Raw genomic sequence first — 23,944 nt, forward strand, 5'->3', positions numbered from 1 at the left:
CCCCCCACCCTACCCCCACACACAATAACACCCACTCATGCCCCTCCAAAAGAAATTTGATAGTATTTTATTTTAAAAAATAAAAGCTCTACCCCATTTTATTAACCATCCTTCCCTATTTATTTACATATTTCTCAGTTTGTTTTAGACTATTAGATATGTATCTGTAAAAGAACTAACTGAATGTGTACAAGTTCCCTAATAATACTAGTTGTAATTGTACACTGTTACAGGTGTAAATATGTTTAGTTAGTTAGTTAGTTAGAATATGTCAGTAAATTAGTTAGAGGATATTAGTCATGACATGTTATTATATAAAGGATAGTATGTATCATTGCAGAAGTAGTTTTCAACATAGAAATTTTCTCCTCTTCTTCATTGCTTCTATGTTTCTCTCTACTACTCTTCAATGGAGTTTTTCTCTTTTAATTCACAGTCTTAACATGGTACCAGAGCAATACGATCTTGGATTTGAACAATTCTTACACAACCAGTAAAGAATTTCATTGTTTCTTAGTCAGTTTAATTTTTTTTCTCTCCGATTTCATGGAGGTTCAAGGAGTTGCTTCAGGAACTTCCATATCTGCTGCTTCTTTTGATCATCTTCATCCTCTGTATCTGTATCCATCAGATTCAACTGGATCATGGAATGTTGGGATCTTACTTACTGGAAGTGATAACTATACCTTATAGAGTAAGGCTATGGAGTTAGCTTTGCTTGGGAAGAATAAGGTTGGATTTATCAATCGAACAGTGAAAAAGACACAATTCACAGGGGATTTGACTCGACTTTGGGATCGCTGTAATGTCATAGTTGTTTCGTGGATATTGTGCAATGTAAGTAAAGATATTCAGAGTGGAGTTCTTTATTGTTCAGATTCACTCTTGATTTGGGGAGATCTTAAAGAGAGGTTTAATAAGGTAAATAGCTCTCGTATTTTTCAGTTGCATAAGAAAATCTTTATTCTTGTTCAAGGTGTTTCATCTGTATCACTATATTACTATAGACTGAAGGATTTGTGGGATGAGTACGATTGTATAATGCCTCCTCCAGCTTGTACATGTTCTAGATCTAAAGATTTTTTTGAGCAATCACAACATCAGAGAATGTTGCAATTTCTCATGGGGCTTAATGACAATTATAGTAAGGCTAGAAGTCAAATTTTGTTAATGCCACAACTTCCTAGCATCAATCAAGCTTATGTTATGGTTAATCAAGATGAAAGTCAAAGAATGGTAGCCGGGGATAGAGTAGAATGATGTCTGATATGGTTCCTACTGCAATGTTTATATCTAAGTCTGGTCCTAGCAGTCATAAACCTAGAAGACCTTATAATCCAAATGCCTTTTGTGATTTCTGCAATATAAAAGGTCACATGAGGACTGATTGTAACAAACTACTGAAATGTAATTTCTGTCACAAAACTGCTCATCTGAAGGGTAATTGTTATAAACTGATTGGATATCCAGCTGATTACAAAGGTAAAAGAGATACAATTGTTGCTGGAAATTCTACTTATCATGCAGGGCATGTATCTCAACAGTACTAATGTGATAAAACATAACCAATTCAATTATCTCACAATCCTCAGATGCAGTCATCATATCATAATCAGATGCAAGTTGAATTTCCATATATTTCTTCTTCATAACACAATGAATCTCACCATCATATGCCTATGCCTTTATTCACACCATTGCAACATCAGAAACTGCTCAAAATGCTTGATCAAGCTAAACTTGATGATATAAGTGGTACTGCAAATATGACAGGTAATCATTTGCCTTCAGGTGCTTCTTTGAAGTGGATTATAAACAGTGGTGCATCCCATCATATAGTAAGAGACCCTACATGTTTATATAATACAGTTTTGGTAGAGAATGCAGGTCAAGTTCAATTGCCAACTGGTACTTCTGCTAAGGTTTCACGTATTGGAGATTGTCACATAGGAGGAGGTGATGTTCTTAGAAGAGTGTTATGTGTACCAGCTTTCAAATTCAATCTTATGCCAGTATCTCAAGTGACAAAAGACTTGAATTGCTATGTCACATTTTACCAAAATTGTTGTGTTTTTCATGACCTAGGATCTGGGAAGGTGAGAGTGATTGGTGAAGAGGAAGATGGACTTTACACTTTCTATTCTCAGCATGGTCAGTATAGTCACAAGATATTACAATCACAACAATGCATGACAACCATTCAGGGTATGGAGGTAAATGTAAATATATGGCATCAAAGTCTGGGACATGTTCCCATGGGAGTCATCAGAAAAATTTCAACATTTCACAAGTTTGGTAACAAGTTTACTTTACATAAGTGTGATGTTTGTCCTCTTGTTAGGCAGACAAGATTACCTTTTCCACACAGTACTAGTAGATCTACTTGTATTCAGCTTCAACATATGGATGTTTGCGGTCCCTATAGAGTTGAAACATATGATGGTATGAGATATTTTTTGACCATTGTTGATGACTATTCTAGATGGACTTGGACTTTCTTTGTGAGACTTAAATCTGATGTTGTTAGTTTCTTAAAACAATTTGTTGTTGAAATAGAAACTCAATTTGATAAAAGGATCAAAAGGATAAGATCTGATAATGGTACTGAATTTTTCAATACCAACTGTGATGATTTATTCAAACTTCATGGCATCATTCATGAGAGTTCTTGTCCCTATACACCTCAACAAAATGGGGTGGTGGAAAGGAGACATAGACGAATTCTAGAAACTGCAAGGGCTATCAAATTTCAAGCTGGTTTTCCTGATAAATTTTGGGGTTTATGTATTCATGCTGCTACTCATGTATTAAACAGAATTCCTTCTACAACTTTAGGAAATGTATCATCCTTTGAGAAACTATATGGAAGACCTCCTTCTTTAAACCACATGAGAGTTATTGGATGCATGTGTTTTGCCACTAATATTACCACACATGATAAGTTTAGTCCAAGGGCAATAAGAGTTGTTTTGATGGATATGGTACAACTCAAAAGGGATACAAGCTGTATGATTTGGAAAACAAAAGATTCTTCATTAGCAGAGATGTGATATTTTTGGAAACAATTTTTCCTTTCCTTGATAACACTCCTAAACAGACACAACAAGTACATTCACCAGACCTGTTTGATTATGATGTATTAGTTGCAGATTCTACATCTTCAGTTACTTGTCAAGACAATGAGTGTATTTCCTCTTCTCAAAATTTTTAGAATTGTGTAATTGATTCATCAGATAGTTCAATTTCATGTGACATTATTTCATCACCTTTGAGGAAATCAAGCAGGAGTTCTACACCTCCTGTTTGGCACAAAGATTATGTAATCAAAGTTGGTTCCAAGAAGTGTAACTACTCTCTTGCCTCAGTGTTAGACTGTGAAGGATTATCACCTACATATCAGAGTTTTGTCTCAAAGTTTTCTATTGAGACTGAGCCATCAAACTATTCAGAGGCAGTACAAGATCCTAAATGGGTAGATGCTATGAAGAATGAGATCAAGGCACTAGAATAAAATGGAACATGGGAATTGGTGACATTGACCAAGAATAAATAAGCCATAGGATGTAAATGGGTGTACAAGATCAAATATAATGCAGATGGAAGTGTAGAGAGATACAAGGCTAGACTAGTTGCTAAGGGGTACAATCAAAAGTAAGGTTTTGATTACCAAGATACTTTCTCTCCAGTGATGAAAATGGAAACTGTGAGGTCTGTTGTTTCTATTGTAGCTAAAAATCATTGGACATTACATCAGATGGATGTATACAATGCATTTTTACAAGGAGATTTATATGAAGAAGTATATATGACACCTCCTGATGGTCTTAATAGAAAAGTTGGCAGTGATCAAGCATGCAGATTGTTGAAATCTCTCTATGGTCTTAAACAAGCGTCAAGACAGTGGAACATTAAACTAACCACTACCTTGATTGATTCAGGCTTCATACAGAGCAATACAGACTACTCTTTGTTTACTAAGAGGAAGGAAAACAAATTAGTAGTTGTATTAGTATATGTAGATGATTTACTGATAAAAGGAAGTGATTCCAATATGATTCATGAAACTAAGACAGCATTGCATCATGCATTCAAGATTAAAGACTTAGGAGAACTAAGGTACTTCCTTGGGTTGGAGTTTGCTAGAAGTGACACTGGGATACTCATACATCAAAGGAAGTATACTTTGGAGTTATTATCTGACATGGGGCTATCAGGTGCTAAGACAGTGTCAACACCTATGGAAATGAATCTAAAACTCACCTCTACAGAGTATGATGATCACATAAATTCTTCACATGATGATACACTTCTTGAGGATCCTACAAGTTACCAAAGATTGATTGGAAGGTTATTGTATCGCACAACCATTAGACCGCACATATCATTTGCAGTTCAGTGTCTAAGTCAATTTATGCATGCACCAAAAGCTTCACATATGAATTCAGCACTCAGACTGGTCAGATATTTGAAGACAGAACCAGGTTTGGGAATTCTAATGTCATCAACTGGAGGAAATAGTTTACAGGTGTTTTGTGATGCTGATTGGGGTTCATGTATAAACAACAGGAGGCCAATCACTGAATACTTAATCAAATATGGAGAATCTCTTATTTCATGGAAGTCGAAAAAGCAGGTTACAGTTTCCAGAAGTTCAGCTGAGGCTGAGTACAGAGCCATGGCCTCAACTGTTGCAGAGATTGTTTGGACTGTTGGTTTGTTTCAGGAATTAGGAGTTGATATTTCTCTACCAGTACCTGTTTATTCAGATAGCACTTCAGCATTACAAATTGCAGCCAATCCTGTGTTTCATGAAAGAACGAAACACATAGATATTGATTGTCACTTCATCAGAGAAAAGATTCAAGATGGACTGCTTATCACTGCCTATCTACCATCCTCAGAACAGCCAGCAGATATACTTACTAAGGCACTTGGGAAAGGCCCTCACACGTATCTAATGTCCAAGATAGGGATGAAGAACATCTTCATAGCTCCTAGCTTGAAGGGGGGGTGTAAAGGAACTAACTAAATGTGTACAAGTTCCCTAATAATACTAGTTGTAATTGTACACTGTTAAAGGTGTAAATATGTTTAGTTAGTTAATTAGTTAGTTAGTTAGAATATGTCAGTAAATTAGTTAGAGGATATTAGTCATGACATGTTTTATATAAAGGATAGTATGTATCATTGCAGAAGTAGTTTTCAACATAGAAATTTTCTCCTCTTCTTCATTGTTTCTCTGTGTCTCTCTACTACTCTTCAATGGAGTTTTTCTTTTTTAATTCACATCCTTAACAATATCTTACTTTTAGGATTTTCCTCTTTGTATATCTAGTATAGTATAACATAAATAAATAAAATAATACCTAAAATTCTGTTTGAAGGGGAGGGAGGAGAGAGGAGATGAATTAAAAAAATTAAATACTTTTATAGAAGATTAATTTTCTTTAAATAAAAACAAATGAGGGGATGGGGGGACGGGGGTTGCGGTGAGAACAAGTGATAGAGTGGGGTAAAAAAAATGTTTCACATTTTATTTTAAAAGAAAATATTATTCATACAGAAGATGTGAACTTCATAACTAAGGCTACGGACGGGATCGGAATGAACCTGTATCGGAATGAGATAAGTTGACCGGTTTGTTGATCGGTACTGGGATAAATCAGACCGAAATTACAGGGATGGGTACTAGGTTCTGTCCTGTCCCACTATATATATCGGGATGGAACGGAATCGAACCGGAATGAAATGGGATGAGCTATATCAAAAAATAATAATTACTTTTAGTTATTTTGATCTTTTGAATTACGAAAATATGATTGTTTATTTATGTTTTGAAATTTATAACGTAATTTTACTTATGATTATTTTATAGATATTTTGTTCTAATTTTACTTATTAAATTTGCAAATTTAAGTTTAATAAAGTGTTTTTAGTAAAGTTTTTGAGCTTAAGTTTACAAGATTTGATTTTGAATCTTTTGAAGTCTATAACTTATTACTCATTTATATGTTATAAGTTATATTTATAACTTGTAATTTAAATAACTTAAGTTTGTAATTTTAAAAAACTAAATAAAATTAAGGATAAAACAATGACACAAATTAAAAAAATAACAATCCAATCCAATTTTTTTTATTTTGGAAATATGCCTATAAATAAGTTATTGTTATAAATTCATTGAATGAGTGGATAGTCCATAAGGTTGGTACATGAACAACCATTCATATTCACTAGGTTACATGAACCTTTTTGGATAAGAATGTATCTATTTATTATGATATTTAATATGGTGACCTTTGGAGTGATTTCTCACTCTATAAATAGGGTTGTTCATTCACTATTGTAATATATACAAATGAGACTTGAAGACACTTGAATAAGAAGAAAGTCTTATCTTGCATCTTACTTCTCTTGTCTTCATCTCTTTATATTTATATTGCCATGAGCTTGATTTTATAAAACGTTATCAGCACGAGTCTCTAGTCAATTAAGATTGATTTTTAGTTTTTCTTTAACTCATGTTTTGGTTGATCTCATTATGAGAATCAAGGTATTATATGCATAAAATCAGGTATGTATTTTCTAGAATATTTTTATGATTTAGAATAAAAATAGTATTCAGTCACTAACAATTATCAGGAACCGAAGACATATACTACTATTGGTTGAATATGACATGCTATACAAAATTTCTTAAATATAAGAAGGTACAAAATTTTAATAGCATGAATTTGAATGTTATTTTGATTGTTTTGAAAGACTCAAAGGGTGAGTCATGTTGTACTTCAGTTTATTATACCGTTGGTTAAGGGTAAGACGATGGATTCAAGTTTCATCGCACCAAAAGGGTAAGACATCAGGTTAAAGTCCGGATTCACCATAATAAAAATATTTGAGGATAAGACGATAGATTCAAGTTCTATCGCACAAAAAGGGTAAGACATCAATTTGAGTTTTGATGCACCGTGATTGAGTTCAAGTCCCATAGAATTATGGCGTAAAACACCTTATATGGATAAGACATTGAGTTTGAGTCAATGCACCATAATGATGATATAATGATGACTAAGGCTTTGATGAAAAGTCTTGAAATTCATCCTATTGAATTTGCTTCATTCCTTGAAAAGAATGTGGTAGCAACATGTAATAACTCTGAAATCCGCCTGTTAACTTGCTCCATTCAATCATATGAATGTGGTAGCAGTGAATGTTAGTCTGAAAGATGACAAATGATTAATGATATGAATAAGGGCGTGGAGGGACATAATTATAATAGTCATCATTGTGGTAATGATAAAAGGAAGAACACTATGAGTTCTTCAAATAGTCCTTCAAAATGTGAAGGCAATTTTTATTATCAAAATGGTATGAAAGGTCATTAGACTTGTGAATGTTGTCAACCCAATAATTTGACAAGTTTATAAATCCTCTATCATGATACAAGAAGATAAAGTGATGGTACACTTGATCTTTCAAAGTGATGTTGAGGTGTGTCATGGAAATATGATGAATTTTAAAGCCATGACAATGTGCTTATAATGCAAATTTATGAAGTACATATAAATAATTAGTCCATTCCTTGAAGAGAATGTGACTTGTGATGAGTATCGTGAATGCTCGACCATTCTATAAGAGAATGGGTCCAGATGTGATAAAATCATTATGGGTTGGATATATGCCACAACTCACCTCTATGGAAGGTTTGAGAAAAAATGATATATGTCACTTCTCATCTCTACGGGAGATTTGAGAGGAAATAAATTTTATTTGGCAGAAATGGCTAATTGTATTGTACGTTTTATACGTCACTATGGTATGTTTATTGTGAACTACCGAAAGGGCAAAAGAAAGAAATAGTTCTTGCCTATAAGGGTTGTGGTCATTATTGTGTGGCAATACAAATTTGTCATTGGTTGTGTACCTATGGTACAACAAAAGTAAAGCAAGAAAGACGTCTTGCTCGTAATGATTTTGACCATGACAATAATAATATAATTTCCTCCTTGAAGGAGATGCTCACCATAGGGATGGTGTCATGCAATATGTGATAGTACACAAAATTAATTGCAAGCTCTAACGAGTTGTGCTATTATCAGAGGAATAATATTGGGGTTGTAGTAAGTCTCAAAAGAAACTTTTTAAGTTTCGGATGAATTGAAAATAAATATTGAGACTATAAATCACTACAACCGAAGAGGGTTATAAATGTTTATGTAAAAGATTACCCCACTTTTCCTCTTGTTTGTTCCATACAAACATGTACATGCTGATGAAATCACATGTAAAAGTAAATTATAAGTGTACTAAAATAAAGATCAGTTGGCATGACTGGTTGACCATTCCGATTAAATGTGATGCAAACGTGATTGAGAATTCAGGTGATTTATATGATGAAGAAATAAAGATTCTTCAAGAATTCTCTTGTGTTGCTTGTTCTCTTGATAAAATGATCATTGTACCAGCTAAGGTTGGGATTGTAATCCCCTAAAATTTTTGGAACATATAAAAGGGTGAATATGGGCCCGTTCACCTGTCATGTGGATCATTTGCAACTATATGATTGATGCATCTATGCGATGGTCACATGTATTTTGTTGTCAACTTACAAATTGGTTTTTGTAAGGTTGTTTGCTCGAATTGTTAAAATTAAGAGCACAGTTCCAAACTATGAAATTATATTGATAATGCTGGTTGATTTAGCAGAAATTGTATGCCTCCAATTATAGCTAAATCATGGTTATGAGAACAAAACTCCCAAATAAGATTTGGTATGAGATAATTTTATTTAACATGTAGCAACACATGTATGCATCAAACCAACAAGGTTTCCCCATTAAAATTGGTTCAGGGTCAGGAACCATATAATTTTCATCTAAAATGTTGAATGTGCGGTTATGATTTTAATTGCTCCACCACGCACAAAGATGAACTTCCAAATAAGGTTGGAATGAATGTTAGATTTTCTAACATTAGGGGGAGAGATGATTGACAGCTGAAAATTATGTGTGAGGTTAATTATGAATTATCTAGATCCTCGTTAAATAAATATGTGAACTTAAAGTTCAAGGGATAATTCAGTTGCATAATGTTGCAAATCAGTTGCCAGATGAATGCACTGACCCTATGATATAATTCAGCTGCAAATGCTCCAATGTGAAGTCCTTGAAGGACAGAGTCTATGATACGCCGGAAGCGTAATAGACCAATCGATTCCAAATATAAAATTCCTTGAAGAAGGAAGGAGCAAATGATCAATATGGTCATGATAATGAGGCAAGTGCTATAAAAGAGCACATTGACATAACACTTCATAAAATCTTGAAAAAGGTTCAGGTACCTGAAATAATGAAAAATGAAGAGATCTCGATAAGTTATGTCTTGTTGGAATCGATATCAAATAACCGTCGACGGTATCTTTGATATGAGGTAGCGCTCAATGATATAAATTGTGATGAGGATCTTGAATTCAAACCTGTCATATAGTGTGGACAGATTAATGGTTGACCAAGTAAAATGCACAATTCAAGTATATTTTGTTTCACTTAGAAAAGTGACATTTTGGACTGGTAGTCTATAAATCAAGGAATAATGTCAGTGGGGTACAAATAAATTATTATGAGATAGTACAACCGTAAGATGTCAAATACGGTTTGTGCCTTGGGGCATAAAGGTTTATCGCAAAAATCTTGACATTAGTGGAGATGTTTTCTCCTTTGGTGGATGAAATGAGGTTTGTTTTGATCTGGCAACATATGAAAACTTGAATGCATGTAAATGAATAATTTTAATGTCTAGCTAGACAATGAAGGTTATATGAAAATCCTTGAAACAATCGAGGTGTCTGAAGCATATAGGAGTTTGAAAGAAACTTTTCCAATAAAGCTTCAAGAATCCTTATATGGATTGAAATAGTCTAGGAAGAAAAAGGGTACAAAAGAATGACCCTAATAGTCCTTGTATTTTTATGAAAAGGTCTTGGTAAGACAAAATTTTGTCTTGACCTACAGATTGTTAATTTGACAAATAAAATATTTGTCTAACAGTGCACATACACTGAAAAATTTTGATGCAATTTTATGTGGATATATCGCATTCATTGAGTACCCCATTGATTATGAGATCACTTGACATATATGATAATTTAGTTTGATCTTAAAAGAAGGATGAAGAACTTCTCGGTGATGAAACTCCATATATTGGCAACTGGTGCATCTTACTAACAATATTTGACCAGATATTTGTTTTGCAGTAAATTTTTTGGCAAGATTCAGTTTCTCCCTGATAAAAGGACATTGAAATGGTGTTGAGCACATAATTGAATATCCTCGAAGGACCATACATATGGATTTATTCTATTTCGAGGAATCCAAGACAAAATTGTTTAGTTACGCAGATGCAGAATATTTATCTAATCCGCATAAAGCTCTATCTCAAGCACGCTATGTGTTTGCATGTGGAGGCACAATAATATCCTGGCGATCAATGAAACAAATGTTGCCATGCAGAAATAAAAGTCCTCCATGAAGCAAGTCGAAAGTGCGTCTGGTTGAGATAAATGACACACCATATTCAAGAAATGTGTGGTTTTTTCTTTGAAAAAGAATATACCAACCACAATGTACGAAGATTGGAGACATCATCACCAAGAAATTAAGTGATGTTTTAATCAGGGGGAGTATAATACGCGTTGCACTCTTTTTCCCTTGACCGAGGTTTTTTCCCACTGGATTTTCCTGGCAAGGTTTTTAATGAGGCAACAAATGGTGCGTATCAAAAGATATGTGTACTCTTTTTCCTTCACTAGAATTTTTTTCCACAGGGTTTTTCCTAGTAAGGTTTTAACGAGGCACGTTATCTATGGACATCCAAGGGGGAGTGTTATAAATTCATTGAATGAGTAGATAGTCCATAAGGTTGGTACATGAACAACCATTCATATTCACTAAGTTATATGAACCTTTTTGGATAAGAATGTATCTATTTATTATGATATTTAACATGGTGACCTTTGGAGTGATTTCTCACTCTATAAATAGGGTTGTTCATTCACTATTGTAATATATACAAATGAGACTTGAAGACACTTGAATAAGAAGAAAGTCTTATCTTGCATCTTACTTCTCTTGTCTTCATCTCTTTATATTTATATTTCCATGAGCTTGATTTTATTACAGTTATAAAATATAAATTAATTAATCAAAAATAATTAGCTGAAACTGGATTGGACCAAGACAAAATCGGACTAAATTGAAATAAACCGATATCAAATCATGAACTCTTCAGTTCTGAGTACCGGTTCACGGTATCCCATTCCATCCTGAAGAATATCAGACCTGAACAGATCGAAATGGTACCACACCGATACAACCCAGTCCGGTGCCCAACCTTAATTATAACTCATGTCCCAGCCTTAACGATAGCTCATGTCCCTTCCTATTAGAGATCATACTTTGGGGGGTATAAATGACTTGTATTTTACTAAACAAAATATTATCCCACCAACTAAGGTACCTTTATATGATATATATATATTATTATTATTTTTATTTAAATAAATATCAAAAACGTACCTAAATTATCATTTTTTTAGTTTCATTCCTAAATTATTGAGAGTGTGTTGTTTTATACATAAACTCTCTTTTATTAAAAAAAAATTGGCACATCACACCCTACATGGATAAAACTTCCATAAATTATTAGAATTAGTTAAAACTAAAGATGAAAACATTATTATCCCAAAAAATATTATTTTTCTTTTAAAATAAAATGTAAAACATTTTGGGATAGTAAAAAAAGAACAATATATATAAACCATTAGAAGGTACCTATAAGCTGGTGGGATTATATTTTTTAGTAAAATACAAGTCATTTATACCCTCCAAGTATTGATCTCTAATAGGAAGGGACATGAGTTATGATGTTCGCATCTTCTTTAAGAAGTAGCCTCGGTAGAGAATATTTCAAAAAATATATGTGCCATCATCTTTTTCTCTTTGTATCAAGGGTGTCCTAGGAAATGTATTTTTCTTTATTTGTATGGAATTCATATACTTAACATCTACTTTCTTAATCAATAGCTATATCACATAATTAGTTTTGGTGTATTTCATCAAGATGAAAAGAAATTCCATGATAAAGAACTTAATCTAGTAAGTGAAATTTCTTCTAATATATCATAGTATACTTTAAACTAACTACACAATATATGCATCATTTGTTGTTGATAGACAATAACTTTATTGTACACTATTCAATATCATGTATTTTCTTATTGTGGAAAAAAGGTTTGGGTAGTTGTAGGCATTGAAAAACTTATCATTAAGCAATTTATAATCTTTATAGGTAAAAACATAAAGTAAAGCTTACACGGCATCTATGTTGAGCAGAGAAATCTAACCAAATAACACGAACAGCGGTAACATCTGTCAATGGACCATTTAACTCTTCCTTCTTGAATGGAGATGATAACGAGTGCGGTTCTACCTCAGAATATCTTGGTGAAGCATCAACCTTGTAGAATTGCTTTGCATTTTCTGCAAAAATAGCTTTAACAATTGCAAGAGCTTCTGTAATTGAAATATCATCATGGACGCATGCATCCCATAGAACATTGAATACCACTTCACGTGCTTTCTTTGCACCTACAAATAGAAGATAGTAAGAAAATAAGAACAACATATTATTCAAGTTGAATGTAGTTGCTTGGCGATGATTCTCAATTCTGTACAGATTTTAAAGAAACTATTTGCCTGATAAAAGAAAAAATCATTGTCACACTACATGAAGAAATATTTGTTTTTGTAACAACCCAACCTTTTAGTTAGATTTAACGTTAATTTTAGGTATAGAGGTTTTGAACACGTTATGATATCCATTTGCAACTTGTTTAAGTGGTTTGGATTGGGACCCAAACGGTTCCGGTGAGTTTTATTTTCTAAAACCTCACTTGTTTCGTACTAGATTTTCCCCCTATGCATGTACAAAACTTCTAATCTCTTTAAAAAGAGTCGCATTCCCGTGCATCAAGATTGCATGATATTTCTTTGTAATTGCATAGAAACGTCATTGGACGCATGCACTTTTCAATCGCAGGAGTCCCAACCAAGATCACCAAATGGAGGGGCCCAACAATAATAAAATGAGTAAATCAATTTTTTATGTTAGTTCATCACTTTTTGGAGTTTGTCAATTGATTAGGAATTGAATTAGTATTAATTTTGGAGTTAAGTCTGTAAAGTGCGGAACGTGACCGACAAGTGAGTTGTAATAGTTGTAGAAGAAGTCGGTTACAAGTTAGGTATAACTGACTTGCGGACAGTTATCCCTTATTACATATAGTCGGCTGATTTCATTGTAAAGGAGGATGAATTAAGATCAATAAGAGAATGTCTTTCTCTCTCAATTCATCTTCTTCCTTGGAGGAATCGAGTTCTGCTGTCCAAGAGCAATTCTCAATCTTTGCTCTTTAGGCTTACTCAATCGACGATGTAGCATTGGTATCAGAGCAAGGGATGTAAGAATAATTATTATTTATTATTAGTTATTGTTACTTATGGCCCATGCTTACTTGTAACCCAAGTAATACCATAAATAGTTTTTGATAAGGAATAGATCTCGTCAGTTTATTGGTTACTTGATGGACGTACCAGATTAAATCATAACCTCTATAAATTGGTCATCCCTCCACCCATTAGGGTCAATCACATATTCTCTACAATAATTTCATCGCTGATATTTTGTGGAAACATAAAGTTAAGGTAAGGAGGTAGAAATCAATTTATTACTAACTCTTCCGCTTTTCTCTGTGATGATGTCTTCCTCATAAGGTATGTGCTCCCAACAATCTCTATGTAAAATTATCGTGTTTAAGATCCTGATATTATGTATTCAAGTATTTAATCTTACATGTGGCATCAGAGCATGGATTCTTTGAACATATAATCATGAATTATAGAACCGCATCAGCTTTGGTAGGGTAATAAAGAGTAATTACCGCCCACCATTACTAAATAAATAAATAATTATGTTTTGTTTTAGATTGCACAAATTCTGAAAATTTTAATTTCTCCCATAATGTAATAATTATGTTCTCTATTAGATTGTGCAATAAATTAAAGTGATTTTTATATTAAGTAATAAATAATATGTATGCAATATAGTTTGTTAGTCACCAAAGTGGCCAAAATAGAAAATTAATGTTTACACATATAATATTTATGTTCACTTGGCATATGTGGAGTAATACAATTCATTATTTTTTGGCACAAGAAACTGGGTCTGATTTTTCAACTTGATGCATGTATTATGTTTCTATAGTTTGTGTCACCAAAGTGACCAAACTAAAATGCTTAAAATTATGCACATGCACAAATTTTATGATATTATGTGTGTTTTGTATGTTTATATATTTTTAGTCACCAAAGTGGTCAAACTAGAGAAATTAACGTGTACACATATCATATTTATGATCACTTGATGCATGTATTATGTTTCTATAGTTTGTTAGTCACCAAAGTGGTCAAATTAAAATGTTTAAAATTATTCACATGCACAAAAAATGTATGATGTTATGTGTATTTTATATTTATATAGTTTGTTAGTCACCAAAGTGGCCAAACTAGAGAAATTAACGTTTACACATATCATGTTTATAATCACTGATGCATGTATTATGTTTCTATAATTTGTTAGTCACCAAAGTGGTCAAACTAAAATGTTTAAAATTATTCACATGCACAAAATTTTATGAGATTATGTATGCATTTGTATTCATATAGCTTGTTAGTCACCAAAGTGACCAAACTAGTATGATTAAGAAAAATATGCACTCATAAAATTGTCATTTATCTATGAAAGTTAATTAAATGCCTACATTGACAAATAAATAGATAAATTGACTTTCACTATTGATAGAACTTAAAAAGTTTTACCAAAGGTGAATCTATCATTCTACGAATACTGAAAATTATGAGGTACATTAATATTATCAATCAAACATATATTGTATATCCAAAGATGTCGTATATTTATTTAATTGCCTATTAAATATTTTTGAAAAATGACATTTAAATTATGATAGTATGTCGTAGTATCTACCCAAAGAAAAATTATGATATACTTTTATCGTTTTAATAAATTCACAATATTTTTTTGATATGTGAGCATGCATATCTATTTTCAGTTATTCCTCTTCATTCGCATGCTTCGTTTGTTACTGTGTTCAATAAATTGAACTTCTCTGAATGGCTTGAACAAGTCTAGTTCCACTTAGGTATGATGGATCTTGACTTCGCTATGCTAAATGACAAATCCACTGCCATTAATGATAACAACAGTGATGATGAGAAGTCTTTTCATAAATCATGGGAGCGTCTAACAGATTAAGTTTTATGTTCATGTGAATGACTGTTGCTAACAATATTAAAAGTATTATTCCACAAACAGAAAGTGTCAGGCAATACCTGAAGTTTGTGAAAGAACGTTTTCGTTCTGCTGATAAGTCTTTCGCTGGTACACTAATGGATGAATTCACGACCATGAAATTTGATGGGTCGCGTAGTATACAAAACCATATCATCGGGATTACTAACATTGCAACAAGACTTTCGACCTTGGGGATAAAAGTGCATGACACCTTCTTAGTTCAGTCTATATGAACTCATTGACTCTTGAGTATGTACCATTCCAAATTAATTATAACACTATTAAGGATAAGTGGTATGTTAGTGAATTGTCCAGTATGTTTACCCAAGAGGAGTCAAGATTTAAGAAACATGAGGTCATTCCATTAACCTCATGGGTCAAGAAGCTTGTAAAGGACTTAAAGTAAAGGCTAACAAGTTTAAGAAAAAGAAAGCACCTGCTAAAGTTTCACCGGATGCTCATAAGGAATTCGAGGATGATGTGTGACATTTCTGTAAAAAGGAAGGACACTATAAGAAAGATTACTTAAAACATAAAACTTAATTTGAAAATAAAGGTACATTTAGTGCCTTTGTATGTTTCAAATTAAATTTGATTAAAGTTCCTAATAATACTTGGTGGTTTGATTCTGGTGCAACTTTTCATGTATCCACTATGTTGGAGAGATTCATTACGATCCAAACTCTGAATACAAATTTTAAAAAAAATATTGTTCATGGGAAATTGCATGAAGGCTAAAATTGAAGGTATAAGGACTTATGCTTGATCTTGGAGAGTGAACATCACCTTGATCTATTACAGACTCTTTATGTTCCTTCAATTTCTAAGAATTTGATTCAAGACTTGATATTTCTGGATTTGATTTTAAATGTGGACATGGATGTTTTAATTTATATAAAAAATACTATTTTTATATTTCTGGGGTTCTTATTGATGGTTTATATATATTGAAACTCCATAATAATTAGACGTAGTTCACTAAATGAATGTTATGCTTATTCGTGGCATAAACATTTGGGTCATGTATCCAAAGAAAGATTAAAAAAAATAGTAAAGAATGAGATTCTTCCGAATATGAATTTTATTGATCTTTATATATGTTTGGATTACATTAAAGGAAAGCAAACCAAACATATCAAGAAAGGTGCCACAATAAACACTTAGCTTCTTGAAATTATACACACTGATATTTGTGAACCCTTTGATGTTCCATCTGTAGGTGCAAATAAATATTTTATCACCTATATCGATGATTTTTCACATTATGGATTTATCTATTTGTTGAAAGAAATCTCAAGCAGGGGACGCTCCCAAAGTGTACGTTAAAGAGGTTGAAAGACAATTAGATAAGAAAGTGAAAGTCATTATGTCAGATAGAGGTGGTGAATATTATGAAAATTGTAACGAATCAGAACAATGTCTAAGTCCATTTGCAAAACTCCTTTGGAGTGGTGAAGTTGGTGGGAGTGTTGAATGACAAAGACTGGAAATTAATGAGGTAAGGGTAAATATTCCATTGCCCATGAATGTACCTACTTCCGCACCAATCACAAATGTTGTTCCCCTTGTTGAAGAACACTTTAACAATGTTGAACAACATTTGGGTGAAACACTTCAAGAAGGAACTAACTTACAAGTATCTGGCGTAAATAAACCACAAACAATGCCATAAATTGGTCATCGTGTGATTTATTGCAAGAGACAGATTTTGACATTGAAGTTAATAAAGATTTGATTTCATTTTCACAATCTAGAGAAAACAATGAGTCTGATAATTGGATTGATGCCATGAATGAATAGTCAAAATCCATATAATACAACAAAGTTTGGGATCTCGTTCAATTACCAGAAGGTTCTAATGCAATTGAGTGTAGATAGGTCTTTAAGACCAAACGTCATTCAAATGGTACATATTGAACAATATAAAGCCAGACTTGTTGCCCATGGATACACTCAAAAAAGAAGGCATTGATTATAAAGAGACCTTTTCATTGGTCTTAAAGAAAGACTCATAAAGAATTATTTTGTCTTTAGTAGCTCATTATGATTTACAGTTAGACCAAATGAATGTGAAAACTGTCTTTCTTAATGTAGACCTCGCATGAGGATGTTTATATGGACCAACCAAGGGGTTTTGAAATTAAAAGGAAAGATCAAATAGTGTGTAAATTAACGAAGTCAACATATGAACTCAAACAAGCCTCACAAAAATGGTATATAAAGTTCAATGATACCATAACATCTTTTGGATTTAAAAAAATTACTGTTGATCCGTGTATATACCAAAAGATCAGGGAGAGTAAGTTTACATTTTTATCCTGTATGATGATGACATTTTACTTGTTTCTAATGATTTAGGCATAATTGCGTGAGACAAATGATTTTCCGTCTATGAACTTTGAAATGAAAGATATGGGTGAGACATTCGACGTGATAGGGATAGAAATATTCCATGATAGATCACAAGGATTATTGAGACTATCTCAAAAAGACTATATCGAAAGAGTTCTAGAGAGATTTAATATGAACAATTGTTTAGCAGGAATAGTTCCTATTAAAAAAAAGGGACAAATTTAATCTCATGCAATGCCCAAAGAATGATGTGAACGGAAGGAAATGGTCTCAATTCCTTAAATTTCTATTGTTGAAAGTTTGATTTATGTTCAAACTTGTACAAGACCATATATTAGCTTTGTGGTCAGAATGTTAGAAAGATGTTAAAGTAATCCTAGAATGGATCACTATAAAACTGAAAAGAAATTTTATGGCAATGTTATGAAGCCACATTTTATACATTATGGCTGCGAAACATTATTTCAAGACTTGGAGTTGTCGACACCATTACCAAGAAGCTAAAAGTTTATTGTGATAATACTGCATCAATATTCTTCTCCAAGAATAATAAGTACTCCAAATGTGTCAAACATATGGAATTAAAGTACTTTACTGTCGAGAAAGAAATTCGGAAACAAAGAGTGTTACTTAAGAATATTAGAACTGATCTCATGATTGCAAATCTGTTAACAAAAGACTTACAACCAATGACATTTAAAGAACATATTCAAAAACTGGTCTTGGTTGTACTTATGATTGATACATTTATAATGTTTTACACTCTGAACTCAAATTATGTGTTTCTAATATACATTAATGAATGTCTTATTTCTTATAATGGTGTACATATTATTATTTTGAGAAATTACAAGATGAGTCTTTATGAGACATTATTGTGGACCATAATGTTATATGTTTTTATATCTTATGAACCTAGTATGATGAGTTGCTAATGTTGTAGTATATGGAAGAAAGTATGTAGCTTAAAATTTATGCACAACCGCCATAACTCGCATTAGTAGTTTGTTATATTGTGGTATGCATGATGGACATTATAGAAGAGATTTACTGCATGCGCAACTAATGTTTATTAAATACTAATGATATATGGTTACTGGGCCAAGTGGAAGAATGTAAGAATAATTACTATTTATTATTAATTATTTCTTACTTATGGCCCAAGTTTACTTGTAACCCAAGTAATACCACAAATAGTTTTTAATAAAAATAGATCTCGTCAGTTTATTGGTTACTTCATGGATGTACTAGATTAAATCATAACCTCGATAAATTGTTCCTCCTTCCACCCATTAGGTTTAATCACATATTCTCTACAATAATTTCATCGCTGACGGATGTGGTAACATAAAGTTAGGGTAAGGAGGTAGAAACCAATTTACTACTAAAGCTTCCACTTTTCTCTGTGATGATGTCTTCCTCATCAGGTATGTGCTCCTAACAGTCGTGATGTAAGATTATCGTGATGAATATCCTGATATTATGTATATAAGTATTTAATCTTACAAGGGATTCCCTGATCGTTGTCAATGGGAGATCACAAAACTCGATGCAAGTGCTGCGCAAGGAGGTCGACAATCTTAAACACTCCATGGAAGGAGTAACCAACTCAGTTGCGAGATTCGAGAGTCTGTGGATGCTACTGTGGCTCATGACAGGGAAGAATTTCGAAGGTTGTTGGGAACATCTATGAACACCAATGGTTTTGTTAGACCCCAACCAAAGAAATATTTAGGGGTAAAAATAAACCTAAAAATTATCAATTGCCAACTCGTAATTAATTTCCAAATAGATTTCCCTGAAGTTGATGGACACAGATTGAGGGAATGGCTTTATAGATGTGAATAATTTTTCGATGTAGATGAAACCCCGGAGATTGAAAAATTAAGGTGGCATCTTGCAACTTCGAGGTCAAGGAACTCCAATGGCACCAATCCTATATGAAGCATAGGATATTAAGAGAATGGCCACGGTGGGCTGATGAGTATGCCGGGAGCCTCTATGTAAGGTTTGGGGGTTGAACTATTTGACGATCCAATGGGCGACTTCAAGGACTTGAGACAGGTAAACTCCATTCACGACTATGTCAATCTTTTTGATTAATTACTCACTACGGTTGAACTATCAGAACTTCAGGTTGTTAGTTGCTTTATTAGAGGGCTGAAACCAGAAATTGGCTTACCTGTTAAAATGCTTGCACCAAGGTCACTAGCTAAGGCAGTTAACATAGCTAAAATTTAGGAATAGAACTTAGTTGTCCCGAAACAAGTATTTTCAGGACCTTCTGTACTTCTCAATTCTAGAACTACTCCCAAATTTATTGCTACTCATCCCATTTTTTCTTATCAATTCACCTATCAATCCAGTGGAAGTCATCCAAACCCTTACAAAAACTCTATGACCTTCTCCAATAACTCCAAAGCTAACCTGAAAATGTCAAACTATTAACACTTGCTGAGATGGATGAAGGAGGAGCAAAAGACAATGTTTTCATTGTGATTAAAATTATGTGTATGGGCCTGTTTGTAAGTGGAAGCAGAAATTATTTGCTATGGAAGTAGAGGAGGAAATTGAGGGTGTTAAAGAATTAGAGCAGGAAGTGGCAGTAGACCCTACCGAATTATTGACTATGATAGGCGATTCCCCGGATCAGGTGGACATTCTGCATTATGTGTATGTTCATGTCATGAATGGACTGCATGACTTTAGGACTATGAGAATTACAATATCCGTTAAAGGCAAGGTTGTACGAGTCCTAATTGATATAGGGAGTTCTCACAATTTTCTGGATTTAAACACTGACAAAAGGTTAGAATATGTTTTAAGACAATTCTGCAATTGAGAAGAGATTAAGACAAAGGACAAAAGCATCGAAAGAGGATTTCCATAACTAATGTTGAATGCCTTGAATCGGACCCGTTACAAACAGATCGGACCCGTTACAAACAGAAAGGACGGGATTGGGCCCTTAATTATCTGTCAATTCTGTATGTTGGGCCCAAGCCTGTTAGGGCGTAGCTTAGAACTATATATAGACGCTATGACAACCCCTATTCTGTAATTCTGTTCTTGCCTCTCCATAATAAAACTGCTCCCCCTCTCCCCCGTGGACGTAGCCAATTTATTGGTGAACCACGTAAATCTGTTGTCTTTGTTTTTCGCGTTTATATTTTCTCGTATTATCTCGAATTCCACATAACAAATTGGTATCAGAGCCTCTCGGTTAATCGGTGTTCTTGAAGAATTCGAGATGTCTGCTTTGAACGTGAAAATCGACAAATTTACAGGGAGGAACAGTTTCAGTTTATGGCAGATCAAGATGCGGGCTTTGTTGAAACAACAAGGCTTCTGGGCGCCGTTGTCGAAAGATAAGAACGCCGTCGTTACTCCTGAGATGACGATTCTAGAGGAAAAGGCGCACTCGACGATCATGCTGTGTCTCGCGGATGACGTCATCACGAAGGTCTCGGATGAAGAGACTGCTGCTGGTCTGTGGTTGAAGCTGGAGAGTTTGTACATGACAAAATCTCTAACCAACAAGCTGCTTCTGAAACAACGTCTATTCGGTCTACGAATGGCTGAAGGTACACAACTCAGGGAACATTTAGAGCAATTGAATACTTTGTTATTAGAATTGCGTAATATCGATGTGAAGATCGAGGATGAAGATGCTGCCCTAATTCTGTTAGTATCTCTCCCAATGTCGTTTGAGAATTTTGTTCAATCGTTCATTGTTGGGAAAGATACTGTGTCGCTGGAAGAAGTCAGATCGGCCCTTCATAGCAGGGAATTACGGCATAAGGCTAACGGCACAAGTACGGACATACAGCCTTCCGGTCTGTTCACCAGTAGCGGAAAGGGAAGGAAAAACGGCGGAAAGAAAAATAAGCCGATGTCGAAGGGTGCAAAGCCAGATGATGTTTGTAATTACTGCAAGGAGAAGGGACATTGGAAATTTGATTGTCCGAAGAAGAAGAAGCAATCGGAAAAACAATCAGTTTCTGCTGCTGTTGCTGAAGAAGACACCAATTCTGAAGAAGACATTGCCCTAGTTGCGGATGAGCACACTCATCATTCAGATGTGTGGGTTCTCGATTCTGGGGCATCCTATCACATCTGTCCTAGGAGAGAGTGGTTCACGACTTATGAGCAGATAGACGGAGGCAGCATCTCGATGGCCAACAGTTCTGTCTGCAAGGTGGTTGGGACAGGCTCGATCAAGATAAGGACACATGACGGTAGCTTCTGCACATTGAACGAGGTCAGGCACGTTCCATTGATGACGAAAAATCTGATATCTCTCAGTTCTTTGGACAGCAAGGGATTCAGCTGGTCGGGAAAAGATGGAGTCTTGCGGGTCTGGAAGGGTTCAAATCTGATTCTGAAAGGTGTCATGCGTGGTACTTTGTATTTTCTACAAGGTTCCACGGTTACAGGTTCAGCCCATGTTGCATCGTCAGAAGTTCACCAGGAGGATATGACTAAGTTATGGCACATGAGACTTGGTCATATGGGTGAAAGAGGGATGCAAATTCTGTCAAAGGAGGATCTTCTTGCTGGTCATAAGGTTAAAAGCCTAGAGTTTTGTGAACATTGTGTCTTTGGAAAACTACATCGCAACAAGTTTCCAAAAGCCATTCACAGAACAAAAGGCACTCTTGATTATATCCATTCTGATTGCTGGGGTCCATGCCGTGTTGAGTCTTTGGGAGGCTGCAGATTTTTTGTGTCCATGATTGATGACTACTCAAGGATGACTTGGGTGTACATGATGAAGCATAAAAGTGAAGCTTTCCAGAAGTTCAAGGAGTGGAAAATTTTGATGGAAAATCAAACAGGGAAGAAGATCAAGAGGTTGCGAACTGATAATGGGCTGGAATTCTGCTGGTCTGAATTTGATCAATTCTGTAAGGATGAAGGGATTGCTCGACATCGTACAGTCAGAAATACACCACAGCAGAACGGTGTAGCTGAGCGGATGAATCAAACACTTCTGGAGAGAGCAAGGTGCATGCTCTCTAATGCTGGGCTAGATAGAAGATTCTGGGCAGAAGCGGTTAGTACAGCTTGCTACTTGATTAACCGCGGACCACATACAGGCATACAGTGCAAAACACCTATGGAGATGTGGTCAGGAAAAGTTGCTGATTATTCAAATCTGAAAGCTTTTGGTTGTACGGCTTACTATCACGTCAGTGAAGGTAAGTTAGAACCAAGAGCTAAAAAGGGAGTATTTGTGGGCTACGGAGATGGAGTGAAAGGTTTCAGAATCTGGTCTCCAGCAGAAAAGAGGGTTATTATGAGCAGGAACGTTGTCTTTGATGAAAGTTCTCTGCTTAGAACCATTGTGAAGCCTACAACTACGTCAGAAACTGGGAGTCTTGATAAACAGGTGGAGTTTCAAGTCATTCAGAACGAGAGCGATTTGAAAGAACCTGAAGAGGAGGATCAAGAGCCACAGACAGAAACTGATATTCCAGAATCTATGCCATCAGATATCCATCGGAGTATAGCTCAAGATCGGCCAAGGAGGGTTGGAGTTCGGCCACCTACGAGGTATGGTTTTGAGGACATGGTGGGTTATGCACTGCAGGTTGCTGAAGAGGTAGATACATCTGAGCCGTCTACTTACAAAGAAGCCATTTTAAGTTCTGATTCTGAAAAATGGTTTGCCGCTATGGGAGATGAGATGGAGTCCCTACACAAGAATCAGACATGGGATCTGGTCATACAGCCTTCGGGGAGAAAGATTATTACTTGCAAATGGGTTTTCAAGAAGAAGGAAGGGATATCACCAGCAGAAGGAGTCAAGTATAAAGCCAGGGTTGTTGCCAGAGGTTTCAACCAAAGAGAGGGAGTGGACTACAATGAGATCTTCTCACCAGTGGTCAGACATACTTCCATCCGAGTGTTACTAGCGATAGTTACACATCAGAATCTGGAGCTTGAACAACTTGATGTGAAGACAGCGTTTCTACATGGAGAGTTGGAGGAAGAGATATACATGACTCAGCCGGATGGTTTCCAAGTTCCAGGGAAGGAAAATCACGTCTGCAAGTTGAAGAAGTCCTTATATGGACTTAAGCAGTCTCCAAGGCAGTGGTACAAAAGGTTTGACAGCTATATGGTGAAGTTGGGCTATACTCGGAGCTCATATGATTGTTGT

At 34.7% G+C, this 23,944-nt stretch overlaps 1 protein-coding gene across 1 annotated transcript in view; it reads right to left on the reverse strand.

Annotated features, from left to right (window-relative positions):
* Positions 1–23,944, reverse strand: part of LOC107023441 (protein fluG-like) — a 60,240-nt gene that overhangs the window by 27,558 nt on the left and 8,738 nt on the right. The window contains exon 9 of the mRNA XM_027913906.1: positions 12,370–12,644. Coding sequence (XP_027769707.1) covers positions 12,370–12,644 — 275 coding nt within the window. The remainder of the gene's footprint in view (positions 1–12,369; positions 12,645–23,944) is intronic.

Source organism: Solanum pennellii, chromosome 1 (genome assembly GCF_001406875.1).
Source record: "Solanum pennellii chromosome 1, SPENNV200".
Lineage (NCBI taxonomy): Eukaryota > Viridiplantae > Streptophyta > Magnoliopsida > Solanales > Solanaceae > Solanum > Solanum pennellii.